The following is a 16,920-nucleotide window of genomic DNA, read 5'->3' as shown; positions in this document are numbered from 1 at the left end:
CATCACTGTCTGTCTGTACCCTAACCTTGAAGTTCTGGATCACTCCTTGGTCAAGCGGCTGAGAAACTGATGTTACATTTGGTGGGAGAAAGATGATCTTCACATTTTGCAACTTTATTGTATCCGGATGCGATGCTGCATTATCGAGGAATAATAACACTTTTCGCTCCGGGCATAACATTTTTCTGTCCAATTGTCCTAGCCACTCTGTCATTATTTCTGTGGTCATCAAACTTCGTAACGTCCATATTTTTAAAACAATAAAGTTGCAAAATGTGAAGATCGTTCTTCTCCCACCAAATGTAACATCAGTTTCTCAGCCGCTTGACCAAGGAGTGATCCAGAACTTCAAGGTTATGTACAGACAGTTAGTGATGAAGCACATAGTATCAGAACTTAACGGGAATGAAGTAACCCTTCAAACACTGACAAGGGGGCTGGTTTTGCAGCTTTTCCTATCACAAGGGGCTCCTCCCGTTCTCCACTCATACTTGCACATAACAAGACCGTAAGACGTTCTTTCGCAACTTTTCCACCAGTACAACAATTTCCTTTGAAACACAAAGTTTTGTCGGGTAAAGCACGGAAAAATAATGCAGTTTCATCGGCATTCAAAATATTTTCCGGAGTATAACCGTCTATGATTGAAGGTATTTTTTCTTGCCATTTGTCAACAATCTCGATATTAACACTGGATGATTCTCCGCAAATCACTCTGAAGTTGATACCATGTTGCTTTCTGAATCTTTCTAGCCAGCCATTCGAGGCTTTGAAATCTCCAATACCTAATTCTGTCGCGAATTCTAACACTTTTGCTTGTATCATTGGTCCTGAGACAGGGACGTTCTGACTTCTTATTTTAGCGAACCACTTTGAAACAGTTTAATGTGCTGTTCGTTGCCATTTAAATATTTTTCACTTTAACAGTTTAATCTTTCTTTTTCACAATTTCAGCTGCCTGTGTCTTTCCAATCTTAAACACTTCAGACAATTTATGCACACCACACTTCTCACGTTTATGAGAGTCTATTATGCCTACCTTTTCTTTTAAAGTTAAAAACTTCCTCGGAGCCATGTTTACACACACTTACTAACGTAAAATTGAACACATCAAAAGCCCACGAGTCAATGAAAAGTAACCTGACAGTGAAGGTACGAATTCTAGGGCTGTCGAGCATGTCAGATCACACAACTTCGGGAAGTGATAGCGTAGCTTAGTGTTGCCTTCCAAGAATGTGTACAGGCAGGATCAAAAGTTACAGTGTCTGTGATTCTTGGAAGTACTGGCTGTGCAAAAAGTAAGTGAATACATACTGTACAGGACACAAATACAGAATTTTTTGAAAAAAGAAAGTGTCCGTTAGAAGAGGTTTAATTGGAGTTTCTCGTGGCTATGGTGTGTCCGTGTCCGTAATAAAGGGCGTCCGTATAAGAGGGGTAAATTACTCATACACAACATGGCATTTAATTACGGACCTAGAAAATCGTCTGCAAATGAGGGGTGTCCGCCGGTGAGAGGTGTCCGTTAAGACAGGTTTTACTGTACTAGGATATTAGAGTCTCCCCCTGAAAGGAATTCTTTAACTTACTAGTTACATCACTGACATGAGCCTCTTTCATTCAAGTACCCTTAAATATAAATTGGTAGTGCCAGAAATCAATCCAAATCCTTTAGCTCTGGAGCTGAACACCCCTTAGCTGACTGTTTCACAAATTTAGGGCTGTATTTGGCAACGGAGGAGCAGAGCTAAATCTGCCATCACTTCTACTAACTTTCAATCTTTGTGTCTTACCTCTCAAGGCCAACTGTTGTTTTATACCAACCTTGATGGTACCATGATCCAAACTATCCAATTTTTTGTCCTTTCAAGTCCCTTGTCCTTCCTTTCCGTTTTCCTTTATTTTCAAGTGTGATCAAATTATTTTTTTCTCACTAGTTGTTTAATGTCGCACTAACATGTTGAAGGTTTTCGGTGACGGAAGGATGGGAAAGGGCTACAATTGGGAAGGTAGTGGCCATGGCCTTAATTAAGGTACAGCCTCAGCATTTGCCTTGTGTGAAAATGGAAAACCACGGAAAACTATCTTCAGGACTGCTGATGGTGGGATTCAAACCCACTGTCTCCCAAAACCAAGCTCACAGCTGCACGATCATAACAGCATAGCCAACTCGCTTGGTGAGCAACTTCTGAATTCGAAACCGAGTTGTATATCTAACTAACATGAAGATAAGTTGTGAAGTTTGACTTCAAACAATCAATAATTTCTGTAAGAAAATCTGATTGATTTAACTTAGTGGAACATTCCATCATAACCACTCCTGGTCTTGACATGGCATGGTTGTTCTTCTTTCTAAATCATGAGGACATCCCATAGAAGATTATCTTCAGGATCTGGGAGACGTTCTCTGGTATTGTGTCACTGTCAGGCAATCCTTCAGCAGCAGACATCCTAGGAGTTCAACACAACAAGAACATTGTTATTTGGCTCATAATTACCAGATGATGTTTTATGTACAAGACTCTCCCAAGACTTGAGGCTGCCTTGGTGGACAGAGTATACTAATAAACACTGGTACATACAATAAAATATTGTTTTAAAATTAATTAAACCTATAGCCTAATCACAAAAATTAATCATAAATATGTCTCCCTGTCATGGCCATCCATCAACAGCTGCTAATTTCAGATGGCAACCAGCCATAAGATATAGCCTGCACGGTTGCTAGGTAACATTGTCTGACTAATGTTCTTGTTGTGTTGAACTCCTAGGTTGTCTGCTGCTGAGGACTGCCATACCTTTCATCACAGTTGCTATGGTATTACACTTCCATTACACATTTTATTGCATCATGATGCACAAATTTTCAGAAGACCTCCTCCAGCCATAAGACATGTTTATGCCCAAAAAAGAATTCATTATAATATATATATAAAACATTTTGTGAGGGGGAAGGGGGGCCTAGTACATTCCATTTCTCCTGTTTCCGACGTTGTAGAACATCTGAAGTAATACATACGGTACTTCACTGGTCTGTAGGATCATGAGTAACATTGTTAACATACTTAGATATTATTATCAGGTATATTGTCACACCTTTGGAAAGAAAATTTTTATGAATTTTGTTCTTCTAACATTAATTTTTTGATGTGCAGGTTGGTTTGTGATTCTTGGATACAACTGAAGTTCCCTATGGCTGAATCTGCTGCCAAATTTCTTCTAAAGAGTACCCAGCTTAGAACCAAGTGGGAGCAACTTTTGAATTTGAAACTGAATGGTAAATATAACTAACATGAAGATAAGTTTTGAAGATAGACATCAAACAATCAGTAATTTTCATTGTATGTTGTTGACATGTAATATTGTAAGAAAATCTGATTGATTTAGCTCAGTGCTTAATTTCTAGAATTTTAGGTGCCAAACGCATACCCACAAATTTATCCCCTTTTCAGTATTTGAAACCTTGTAGTAATACAATGAGATATCAGATTCTAAAAACATAATTTCTTATAATCAAAACAATAAAACCACAAGATGTAATATAAACAACGGGTGGAATTATAGTTACGTTACGATTTAATACATGTGGAGGTTACTATTTTAAATCTTTGGTGCGGATTATATTCCAGTAACTTTTTATCAAGCAATCTCCTTAAAAACACTGTGAAAAAAAATTCCCTGGGAGGTGCCAAAATTAATCACTCATTTAACTTAGTGGAACATTCCACCTTAACCACTCCTGGTTTTGACTTCAGATTCTTCTCATTGTATGTCCTTCAGCATTCTCTCTGAGCCTCATCAACAGAATTGTAAACAGATTTCCTAAGGAAGTTTGTTGCGGTGCCAAGATGACAATAAAGATTGGTGAGCCCATATCTGACACACTAAGAGTGGAGTTTTCACAGCTAATAAAATACATTATAAGTCCACTATAACGAAAACCTCATTATAAAGACAGTTTTTCGTCTGTCCCTTCAAAATTCCTGTATTTAACAGTGTATTATCCTGCGGTTACAGCGAGAACTCTATCACTGGGCGCATACGTTATTACGAGCGATTAAGCGTGCAAGATTTTTTTCCATTACCAACATTTATGCAGCCAGCAATTATATTACATGCCGATCGATCATCTTTGGTATCGTTTCCGCACTATGTCCACTAGCAAGCTCTCTCGTCGATATTCAAAGATGATGTCAGAGTCGATTAGTAATACCTGTCAACTGCTGTTCCATAAAGAAAATTAAAAATGAAAGAGAAGAACATGTGTTCTTAATAAATGCGTAAATAATATGTCCGATAGCAGTTGTTTTACGTTTAAAAGCTGAAGTAAATGATCGCTAATTTTAATGCTAAATCAGGACGAATAGAAATGAAGAGTGTGATGACTCCCTCTGAATCACATGTTAACAGACACGATGTATATGTTCTCGCCACCTGCAGTTTTGTATCACAAGTAGATCTTCAATACGGACAAGGAAAATGAAGTTTATAACCTGAAACAGCAACAAAGCCGCCATTTTAACAATTGCCTATCACAGCACATACAGATTACAACCTTGAAACACCATTGAAACAGATGACTACCGACTGCCTACATTGGCATGTCAGCCTAACCACAACACACGTTCACCAGTGAAACTCCTACTAAACAATAACTCATCTCTACCATCAAGACCACCTCCTTATATACGTGCCTGGCCAGGCTTCTGGAAAGATACATTACAAAAATACCTTCCACCGAGCTCAATAGCTGCAGTCGCTTAAGTGCGGCCAGTATCCAGTAATCGGGAGATACTGGGTCCGAGCCCCACTGTCGGCAGCCCTGAAGATGGTTTTCCGTGGTTTCCCATTTTCACACCAGGCAAATGCCGGGGCTGTACCTTAATTAAGGCCACGGCTGATTCCTTCCAATTCCTAGGCCTTTCCTATCCCATCGTCGCCATAAAGCAAATAGCAAAAAAATATATCTTCTCGTAAATTCTTTAATGCCTAACAACATGGTTATATTGTACAGAATACTCTACCATCATCTCGTCTGATCTAGAGCCATTCTGGATGTTACAGTGTGTTTCACAATTCTGTAGTGGATTACACATCATATACAGGTAATAATAAATTGTATAATATAAAGGTATTTATATTAACTGAACTCATATAAATATTTATGTACAGCACATGTTTCAATACATAACCTCACAAACAACACAATCATATCGTATGTACATGTAATAATAATAATAATAATAATAATAATAATAATAATGCTAATACTAAATGGATGTAAACATTTCATAGCCGTACATTACAAGTAATAGTAGTAGTAATAATAATAATCATCATCATCAAAATCATAAAATAATAATAATTCGAGCTCGATACTTGCATTATTTACCCATGGGCAAGAGAATATTGTTTTCAAGTAATATACATTCATCACACTTGCGTCATTATCCCCCCTATAACTTGAAACTGTTTCCACAGTATGTCACACTCATCGACTTTGCCTTGGTCATAGATTGTATATTCTCTTTTCCTCTACGTCGCTGGATGTGCTCTCCTTCTCTTGACCGGATCGTGCCGTCAGGGGTCAGGGTTGCCCTGCTGCCAGCCTCTTCCTCGATGATGGTTGATGCATTCTCCTCGTGACCAGCCTGAGCTGTGTCGTCAGTAGCCTCTCCTCCAGGTGGACCCATGGTAGTACCAGGCTTACTCTGTAGGCGCAGCGGTTGGATGACTCGCCGCAACTCTGATGCGTGGACCTTGACAGGAGGGTTGGTCTTTAGTAAGTAGACCCCATCGCCCAGCTGTTTATCCACCTCAATGGGACCAACCCAGTTAGGTGCGAGACCTGCGTGAAACCCTCGAATCTTATTACTGATTGGGTGGTTACGTTGCAGTACTTGTTGCCTAGTAGGAAGATCTGGGTCTCTTCGACTTCTTGAGCCTTGGCCTGGGTAAGGGATCTCTTCTCGGCCAAAGCTTGCTTCTCCATGATGTTCTGCTGCTGCTGCTGCTGCTGCTGCTGCTACTGCCACTGCCACTGCCACTCTGCCAGGGAAACAGCTACATCATCTTGACCAGGAGTGTGTGGTGGACAAATCTCCCAATCCCCGGTGCCGTATAGCTGTTGACCAAGGAACAGCTCCTCTAGGGAATAACCGGTGACACAGTTCATGCGTCGTCGCAGGGCAAAGAGTGACTGCGGTATCTGACGGTCCCACAGTCGTCGTTCTTTGTCTATCAGGTGGACATGTAGCATTCTTTTCAGCTCCTGGTTTCATCATTCTGTTGGATTGGCCTTTGGGTTGTAGGTAGATAGGGGTGGTCCAGCGCTCCACACCCCATTGTGTCATCATTTACTGCCACTTCCTCGACGTGAACTGACTCCTGTTGTCTGATAGAATGCACCGTGGATAACCGTAGCGGCTGAATACCTCGTCTTGTAGCAGGCTGGTGATGTGTCCCGCCGTGGCTTATGGAATCGGAAAGGCCTCAATCCATCTTGTGAAGAGGTCGGTGATTACTAGGAGTCCTGTTTTACCCCGTGGTGTCCTAGGGTAAGGACCCATCAAGTCCAGGGCTATGACCTCCCACGGGCGTTGTGACCATCTTCCTCGTTGGCTGGAATCTGCCTTCCTGTTTCTCACCTTGGTGCAGGCACAGATGTAGCACTCCTTCACGTAGTCCAGGATCTTTCTGCATGTTGACCCAGAAGAATCTGAATAGACTGATACGTCTCTTCACCTCCTGGATGTCCACCTTCAGAGCTGTCGTGGAACTTCTTGAGGATGTCCGTTGTGTGCTGTCTGGGGATCACCACTACTGCAGGCGTATCGGAGAGGTGTGACCCGTACATTAAAGAGTCCTCCATCAACACGGAAGTTCTTGTAGCACATCTTGAATTCCCTCGGGATGAGTCAGCTATCGGTGTTCTGTCTCCTAATCCACTGCATCATGGTCCTACAGGGCTTGTCTTGTTCCTGCCACTGTTTGATCACTCCCAGATCAAGTTTCATCTTGATGTTCATAAGGACAGGTTCCTTAGGCTCACACTGGTGTTTTCGTGGGAACTCTCTCTCAACAATCGTGCACCTAGCTTCAGGTTCCATCACCGGGTGCCTAGATAAACTGTCTGCTCTTATGTTCATCGGTCCTGGGACTTGACAGACATCAAAATCGAATTCTGCGACTAACAGAGCCCAACGCATCAATTTAGAGGTTGAGCCAGAGGCAGAGTTTAACCATTTGAAAGCGGCATTATCAGTGTAGAGCTGGAACTTCCTTCCAAGTAGCCTCTGAATTTGCCCATGGCCCACACCACGGCTAAGGCTTCCTTCTCGTCATTGCAGTAGCGTTGTTCGGTGGGCTTCCTGCTGGCATACTCGATGATGTCCCTTCTGCCGTGACTCCTCTCCTGGAATAACTGCTCCTAAGCCAGAGTCGCTGGCGTCCGTCTACAGGCACATCTTCCATTGAGGATCGGTATTGGCTAGACCGGGAGCATTGCATATCGCAGCCTTAATGCCTTGGACTGCTACCTCTTCCTTGCTGGTCCATAGGAACAGGCGGTTGTTATGGAGTAGATCGGTGAGTGGTATTGCCTTCTCTTCAAAGTTTGGCACAAATCTGCTATACCATCCACACAAGCCAAGGAACTGACGTACTTGTCACTTGGTCCGCGGGTGTTCAGCTTCTTCAATAGCTCGATTCTTCTCCGATTGCCTTTCTAAGCTTTCAGATGTTAAGATATGGCCAAGATATTCTACGCTGGACTGGATGAAGTGGCACTTCTCCAGTTGGCAAGTCAGTCCTTGAATCTTCAGTCGTTCCAGCACTTTCCTGAGATGTACAAGGTGTTCTTGAAAATTCTTGATGGGAATTAAAATGTCGTCGAGATACACTTGGCAAAACTCCAACATATCCTGATAATACCTTATCCATCAGTCGCATGAAGGTTGTAGGAACATTATTCAATCCAAAGGGCATTACTGCAAACTGGTACAATCTTCTCGGTGTCATGAAGGCAGTCATTGGTCTAGAACTTTCCTCGACCTCCACTTGCCATATCCAGAGTTAAGATCCAGCGTGCTGAAAATCTTACACCCACTCACTTGTTTTAGCGAGTCTTTCAGGTCAGGCATGGGGTGGGCATCACTAACTGTCTTCTCGTTCAACCTGCAGAAGTCCACACACAGTCGATACTCCCCATTCTACTTCTTCAGTAGGATGCTAGGTGAAGCCCAACACGATGTAGAGGGTTCGATGAGACCTTACCCTTCCATCTCTTGAATCTTCTGGATGACGAAATTGCGCTTATCCGGGTTGATTGGATATGGACGTTGCTTGATGGGTAAGGAAGCGCTGCATTCAATGGTGTGTGTTACTGTGGTAGTCCGTCCTATTTTATTGGTGATGACTTCCAGAAAGTCCTTTAAGGTGTGTCGCAGTTCCTCTTCTTTACTCAGTCGAAGATGTGTTAACTGGATATCTCCCAGGTCTACATCGACTTCCGTATCCTCACAAGTCCGGAGATTTCCATCTTGCCAGGCGACCTTCAGACGTCGGTCTTTTCCCAAAAAGAATTCATGAGCTGCATAGTCTAGGGTCACCTTGTATTCCACCAGAAAGTCATGACCTAATATGATGTCAGGTATCAGGTTCTGAATGACTGCAATATAAAGTACAATAGGCATGTTCATGCATTTAGCAGTTAGGTTAGTCTGTCCGTGGATGGAATTGGTTACCCTGCCCGTTGTTCCCACTACCCTTCCGAGATGGTGAGACTTCATAGGCAATAGTAATTTGGCAACAGTCCCGTTGATGAATGAATGGCTTGCTTGGCTATTGAGTATGGCCGAAAAATTCTCATTGCCAATCCTTAAGATAATTGCTGGGCGGGGTTGGCCTGTTCTACTCACAGTGTGACCAAGCCCTCTCCTACTTGTCCAGGGTTGCTCGTCTGTCAGGTCTTGATGCACCTTCCTGTTTCCGTCCCATCACCCCGTAATCCAGAATGGACCGGACCTAGTTTCTTCGATGTCAAGGCTGGGCACTTGTTCTTCAGGTGTCCCTCTCTTCCACACTGGTAGCACTTTCTTACTGCACTTGTCTCTTCTGTAGCTTTGCTCTTGTGTTCCTCCTCCAGCTGGGTGATGATTCTGCATAGATCATCAAAGGATCTCGGGTTTGATACTTTCACTAGGGGTCGACTCTTATCGTGGAGTAGCTCTATGATGTCTGGTAAGATCTCATTTTCGCTTCCTTCCGGGTGCAGACGCTTGAAGAGCTGGTACTTCTGGAGGACCAAGGCGCTAGCTCTCATGCCAGTGGGTTGTGCCTCAGTCAGTAGCTTCCTTTTCATGGAGCTCTTCACCTCTTCAGAATTAAACCTAGCGAGGAATTCCCTCTTGAAGTCCATCCAGTTTAAATTTAGACCCTTCAAGTTATTCCAACAAGTGATGGCTTGCCCCTTTAATCGTGGTGTGATGAGTTGCACGAATATGTCCTCTGATAGGTTAGTCCTTCCTAACAGATTGACCGATCCCTCGATGAAGGTAGTCTGGAAGGTTCTCTATAATCGCCTTCGGGGCTAGGTGTCCTGTATTTCTGGTTAGGTTTAGGTGGGTTAGAGGTGTGCCAGTACGTCCTGTTTGAGTTATTCTATTTTCTACTGCTTGATGGATGCCTTCTCTTGATGGTCGAAATCCAGTTTTCTAACCTTCCTTCAACAGCAGAAATACGGCTCCCAAAATTTCCCTCAACGGCAGACATACGGCTTTCAAAATTTCCCTCAACGGTAGAAATTCTTCCCTCAACCTGTTGCTTTATGCCGGAAACCTGGGTTGCCACCTCCTCCTTGAGATTCAAGATATCCGCTTCCAGCTGGCTTACTCTACTATCGATCGGGTCAACCTGTCCCAGTTTTGACCTGATGTCTCCGATATCTGCTGCGTTAATTGAATGGTGACGTCGCTAATTTGCGATGAAATTTCCTTCATTTGCGGTTGAAATTTTCTATTGTAGGCCATGTTCAATTTTGTAAACCTGCATGTACACTTGTGATATTTGTCCAGTTAAAACTGAGTTAACTTGAGAAATTTTGCCTGAAAGTTTGTCATTTACGCCTGAAATTTTGTCCATTTACTTTCGATATTTGATCTGCAAATTATCCTGTTAGACTGGAATTGATGTCTGAAATTTTGTCATTGAGTGCCTGCATCATGGTCATTAAGTTAGAACACATTTTGGGAATATTTACCTCATCTTCCGATGTTTCGTCAGATTCTTCATCGACTTCGATGAAAAACTTTTCGGAATCATCTCCTTTTTCAGCGAGATCTTCCCGTAACCGCATCTGGAGCGATTTCTTCTTCCCGTTCATCGGGAGATTTCTCTTGGTGAGTTCGTCTTTGAGCTGTTTCACGGACATATTTTCTAGTATCACTTTCATTTTGATTATTTCGCACTTCCACTCGAATTTACATGTAAATTTTTACGTCCTGTCCCACAATCGCCAATGATGTATCCACAATGATGCACACAAAATGCTATCAACTTGTGTACATGGATTTATTTACAGTTATTCACAAATTAAACAAACATAACCTTAATCACTGTATCACAGACAAAACACTTCACTCCGAGAACATCAACAAAGCCGCCATTTTAACAACTGCCTATCATAGCACATACAGATTACAACCTTGAAACACCGTTGAAACAGACGATTTCCGACTGTCTACATCGGCATGTCAGACTAACCACAACACGTGTTCACCAGTGAAATTCCTACTAAACAATAACTCGTCTCTACCATCAAGAGCACCTCCTTATACATATGCCTGGCCAGGCTTCTAGAAAGATATGTTACAAAAATACCTTCTCGTAAATTCACGAGTGCTTAACAACATGGTTATATTGTACAGAATATTCTACCATCATCTTGTCTGATTTAGAGCCATTCTGGATATTACAGTGTGTTTCACAATTCTGTAGCGGATTACACATCATATACAGGTAATAATAAATTATATAATAATAATGTACAGGTATTTACATTAACTGAACTCATATAAATATTTATGTACAGCACATGTTTCAATATATAACCTCACAAACAATGCGATCATGGAGTATGTACATATGATGTAATAATAATACTAATACTAAATGGATGTAAACACTTCATAGCCATACATTACAATAATAATAATCATCATAATCGTAGAATAGTAATAATTCGAGCTCGATACTTGCATTATGTACCCATGGGTGAGAGAATATTATTTTCTAGTTATATCCATTCATCACACTTGCGTCAACGTATGCTTTGGCATTTGCTTCAATTTACTACCACATGTGAATATGCCTACAACTTGCTATGTCCTGGGTTGCAAGTCGGGTTAGGATAAACATTCGAATGAATACCAGCATTTGAAGTGGTCGAAGGCTATCCCATGTCACAATCTGATTTTAACTGATAGTACCCTTAACATCATTTTCCAGTCAGAGTCATGGCAAAAGTTGTTGTCAAAGAGAATGCCAAAACCATATATACAGCTCAGGAAAAAATTTACAGCAAACTTAGGTACCTTTGATCAGCCATCATTATCAAGTTGGTAAGATGAACAAGTACCTCCTTTCACCAGTTCAAAATGAATGTTATTCATCACTTCTGTGGCTACATTGTTAAACACGCAAGCAAACTGACGGGCTGTAGAGCATGTAGGCCTATTGGTTCTCTGCAAAACAATACAGAGGAGGCAAAAATCAGTCTGTTTTCAGCCTTAACAAGTCTACAAGAATATAGTAACTCATCCAACTATCTCATTTACTCATCGAACGAATTATTATTTTTCTCATGTAGAGGAAGTTGTTGTAAAATATCTTAGTGTACAAGAAGCATTATGGCAAAAAATATTTCAAGAATGCCTGGATAGTTTTCCTCCAATTACTGTTTCTCATGGACTTGGGTGCTGTACTGAACATGCTCAGGACTTGGTACCAAAATTAATTTTCCTTACATAAGATGCCGATTTTATTTCCGAATAAAAGAAATAAGGAAAGAAATGTAAGCTTGAACGACCGCAAAACATACCTAGAAAATGTCCAAGGTGTCCTGTTAACTGACTAATGGGGTGAAGTGCTGGTAAGATTCATTAAGCTAAGCATGTTAACATATAAATTAAGAATCTATGTAAGAATTAAATGTGTATGGCGTACCAGTACATAACAATCATGTGGATGCTTGCAGAGTTTTAATATGCTTATATTACGTATTTAGCATGTACCCAGTCTTACCATAAATACTGTCCCAACTTTTGAGGGTGGCTGTACTTCCGCCCGAATGAGGGAGCGGCTACAAAACCGGTATCGTGAGGCGTGAGTCATTGTTGGTTGAGCTGCAGAAGTGTACAGTTGTCAGTTTGAAGTTTCAAGATGGAATGAAGGGAGTATAAGAATCGTGTGGCCTAGATAGCGTTACACAAGGTAGGGCAATCACCAGGGGAGATTTTCAAAACCCTCCAGAAGCTGAAAATTAGTAAGAAATTTGTTTACCGCACTATAAATCGATTTGTTGAGGTTGGAACTGTGAGAGATCGCCCGCGGCAAGGAAGACCACGCACAGTACGAACGCCAGAACTCATCAAAGCAGTGGTGGCTCGTGTGTGACGAAATCCCGTAAGGAGACAGTCAGTGATGGCTCATGAGTTACAGATATCAAAAATGTCTATGTCTCGCACGTTAAGCATTGACCTGGGACTCCATGCTTACAAACGACACAAAGGACATCTCCTGACAAATGAACTGAAGCGCCAGAGGGTCCTAAAATCAAAGCACTTACTTAAGCGTTACGCGGCTAATGGTCATTGTCGAATCCTGTTTACGGATGAAAAGATTTTCATTGTCGAGGAGACTTTCAACGCCCAAAACGAGAGGGTATATGCCCATTCCTCTACAGAAGCTGGTGAAAAGGCTCCAAGGATCCAGAGGGGTCATCATCCCTCATCAGTTATGGTGTGGTGGGGTGTGAGCTTCGAGGGCACAACGGAGCTCCATTTCTATGAAAAGAGAGTCAAAACTTCAGCTAAAGTGTACCAGGAGACAGTGCTTGAGGGACTGGTCAAGAATCTCAACAACACCCTCTTCCATGGATGGAACTGGAGCTTCCAGCAGGACTCAGCCCCAGTGCACAAGGCACGGGCATCCCAGCAGTGTTTGGAGGCAAATGTTCCTGATTTCATTTCCACTTCAGATTGGCCGTCTGCAAGTCCAGATTTAAACCCTTTGGACTACAAATTGTGGTCCAAGCTTCAGGAGATGGCTTGCAAGAAAAGACATTCCAATATTGAAAGCTTAAAACAGTCTCTTCGGAAGGCAGTTGCAGAATTTCCGGTTGATGTGTTACGTAATGCCATTGATGAGTGACCACAAAGACTTAAGGCCTATGTGCGTGCAAATGGTGGCCATTTTGAATAATTATTTGTGGTTATGGTTCATAATGCGTCTATGTAACACTTGTTATTAGGATATTAAAATATCTCTAACTATTTTGTGTCAATTTACTTAAATGTTTGGGACAGTATTTATGGTAAGACTATGTACACTAACAGTTGAACAAGTGTTTTTAAGGTTATACAGTAATTGATAATTGCAACTGAGTTTGATTTCGTGTAAATTAATGACTGAAAGATCACTTAGGTCTATAGTCAACACGTTCGGGATACACAAGTATGAAGGATCAGTTTTCCACCTAATGAATCTTTTATTTTACAAATTTTTAGAATTATTTACATTTAACATTATTTACATTTATAAACATTTTGTAAAATAAAGTATTGATTAGGTGGAAAACTCATCCTTCATACTTGTGTGCTTAAATTATCAATACAGACAATGAAGCTGATAGATTATAGTACATTCGAGATATTCGTTAAGATGTGATGAACCAATTTCAGGAGTAATGTCATTAAATCATTACTAAATGTAAAATATTTCCTACATATTTTTCACATATTACTTTCAAAACAAGGAACAGTACATCTTAATTTGAACGAAACACAGATCGCACATGAACACAGTCATTGGTCAGTAAACAGAATGCGAAACATCACAATAATGAACACACAGTTTTAAATCATCTATTTAAACAACAAATTCCTAATTAAGTCGCATCAGATCTCATTTAGAATCATATGTTCGGGAACAGCTGATCACTATATATATACACCAGCGCCGCGTAGTGTAGGAACATATCAGTCAGCAGAAGTCGTCACACTATGCATTTCTATTTGTCCTAGTTAAATACTGCAATTAAGTAAGAATGGGATACACCTCAAGATATGGCAGAGGGTTAGTTTTATATTTTCTTGCATCTGGTTAAATTTCGTAAAGGCTATTATCATGTAAATTTATAGCAAGAAGGTTATCATTTCTCTACTTGAGCTTGATATATATTTTCATGGTAGGCCTACATATACGGTTAAGTTAGGTTAGAGGACACTGTTTGAACAAGAAAACTGAAGCGTTTGCCACAAAATGTGACCTTCGGTATTGTTTTCTCACTATGTGCACTTACGAGCTCTCTCACAACTGCTGTTCTATAAAGAAAATTAGTTATGAAAGAGAACATGTTTTCATTATAAATACATAAATAACGTGGTTGATAGCAGTTGTTAACTCATTAGAAATAAAGGCTAATTAAACGATCGCTTAATCTTAATACTTTACACTGAAATTTAGTAAGAATGTGATACACCTCAAGATATGGTAGAGCACATCACTGATTTCTGAGGTTAGATTATATTTTCTCGTGTCTAGCTACATTTCGGTAAGGGTATTCCCATCTAAATTTTTAGCGAGAAGGTTATCACTTTTCTACTAGCGCTTGATATATGTTTTCTTGGTACATACGGAGTTTCATTAGGTTAGGTGATGCTGTTTGAATAAGAAAACTCAAGTAATTGCCACAAAATGTTACTTTTCTCACTTTGCGCACTTGCACGCTCTCTCGTCGATATTCAAATGCAATGTCAGAGTCTATTAGTAATACCCGTCAACTGCTGTTCCGTAAAGAAAATTAGAAATGAAAGAAGAGAAGTTTTCATAACAAATACGTTAATAACATGGTCGATAGCCGTTGTTAACTCATTAGAAATAAAGGCTAAGTAAACGAACACTTAATCTTAATACTCAACACGGAAATCAAGTAAGAATGTGATATACCTCAAGATATGGCAGAGCGCATCACTGATTTCAGAAGTTCGTTCATATTTTCTCATGTCTGGTTAAATTTTGGAGCCCATGTAAATTTATAGCAAGAATGTTATCATTTCCGTACTGGCACTTGGAGTATGTTTTCATTATGCATATAGTATGGTTAAGTTAGGTTAGGTGACGCTGTTTGAATAAGAAAACTGAAACATTTGCCACAAAATATGATCGGTCATCTTCGGTACGGTATCATCTTCTCGCTGTGTACACTGCGAGTTCTCTTGTCGACATTCGAAGGCGATGTCGGAGTCAATTAGTAATTTCCGTCGACTGCTGTTCTCTAAAAGAAAATTCAAAATGAAAGAGGATAACTCGTTTTCGTAATAAATGCATAAATAACATAGCCAATAGCAGTTGTTGACTCGTTAAAAATAAAGGTTGAATTTACGATCGCTTAATTTTTTATGTTATATTCAGTACTGAAATTAAGTAAGAATGGAACACATCGCTGATTCAGAGGATAGTTTATATTTTCTCGTGTCTAGTTAAATTTCGGAAAGGCTGTTCCCATGTAAATTTGTAACGAGCAGGTTATCATTTCTCCATGTGCGCTTGAAATATGTTTTCATCATACATATATGGTTAGATTAGGTGACGCTGTTTGAAGAAGAAAACTGGAATGTTTGCCACAGAGGCCTCTGGAGTGATAATATAATTTTCTTCAGAATGAAATTAAACATACACTTTCATGCATCTCTTTTTAAAAGCAGTGGAAATTATCTGGACATCTGGTCTGACAAAGATAGCACTTCTGTACATACTGTCGGGTCTCTCAGTAGCACGTTGCATTTCATTCAGCTTTGGTCGGCGCATATCAATGCTTCGGTGTGTTTCCTACATGCACAGGATATGGCATTTGTGTTGGCTACATAGATCTTAATGGTAGCTCCTCTTCAGCTAACGATATGCCTTCTATATTAACAGAGATAATTGTTAACTGTGGCCCTGAAAAGGCCTCGTCTGTTGATGTTTCTGGTGTGGATCTCTTAGCAATAAATGATGCTGTCAACCATCAAATTCTTCTAGACAAGCTCTACAATCTGACAAACGATAATGGTTTAACTAAACTCATCGCTACACTTCTCCAGAACCGAAGGTTTTTGTCGACTTCCAAAGACAACGTAGCCGTTGGAGTATACAGAAAAATAGCCTACAGCAAGGAAGTGTATTGGCTCTGTTACCTGTCAGTATTTACCCGAATGATCAGGTAGTATTTTTAAACACCAGAAGCTTCCTGTATGCTGATGACCTTTCCCTGGCCATGCAGAGCACAGATTTTAAACCGTTGAAACAAATCTGTCTAATGCCCTTGAAAGCCTGTCCAGCTATTATAGTGAAAACCAGTTAAAATCTTACCCTATGAAAACTCAGGTGTGTGATTTCCACCTGAAGCACAAGGAAGGTCATCGTGAACTCGAAATAATGTGATCTGATGTCAAATTACAGAACTGTGGCACTCCAAAATATCTGTGCGTAACCCTTGACAGAACTTTCGCATTTCATAAATTGGCTGGTTCACAGAGGGTAGTCAACCGCAAACTCTCCGTACATCTGCAATGGCACTTTGTTATTCCGTTGGGGAATGTGTGTGTCCCGTTTGGCATTCATTATCCCATCCCAGACAGGTGGATGTGGCCCTCATCGAGA

The 16,920-nt window shown here is 40.7% G+C and overlaps 1 protein-coding gene across 2 annotated transcripts in view; it reads left to right on the top strand.

Annotated features, from left to right (window-relative positions):
* The window catches only part of LOC136857904 (probable ATP-dependent RNA helicase DHX34), a 330,161-nt gene that overhangs the window by 258,918 nt on the left and 54,323 nt on the right, over nt 1–16,920 (top strand). For both annotated transcript variants that reach the window (XM_067136960.2, XM_067136959.2), the window contains one exon: nt 3,156–3,277. In XM_067136960.2, coding sequence (XP_066993061.2) covers nt 3,156–3,277 — 122 coding nt within the window. The remainder of the gene's footprint in view (nt 1–3,155; nt 3,278–16,920) is intronic.

Source organism: Anabrus simplex, chromosome 1 (genome assembly GCF_040414725.1).
Source record: "Anabrus simplex isolate iqAnaSimp1 chromosome 1, ASM4041472v1, whole genome shotgun sequence".
NCBI classification, from domain to species: Eukaryota; Metazoa; Arthropoda; class Insecta; order Orthoptera; family Tettigoniidae; genus Anabrus; species Anabrus simplex.
The sequence above is the reverse complement of the archived record's forward strand: the minus strand, read 5'-3'. Positions and strand labels throughout refer to the sequence as shown.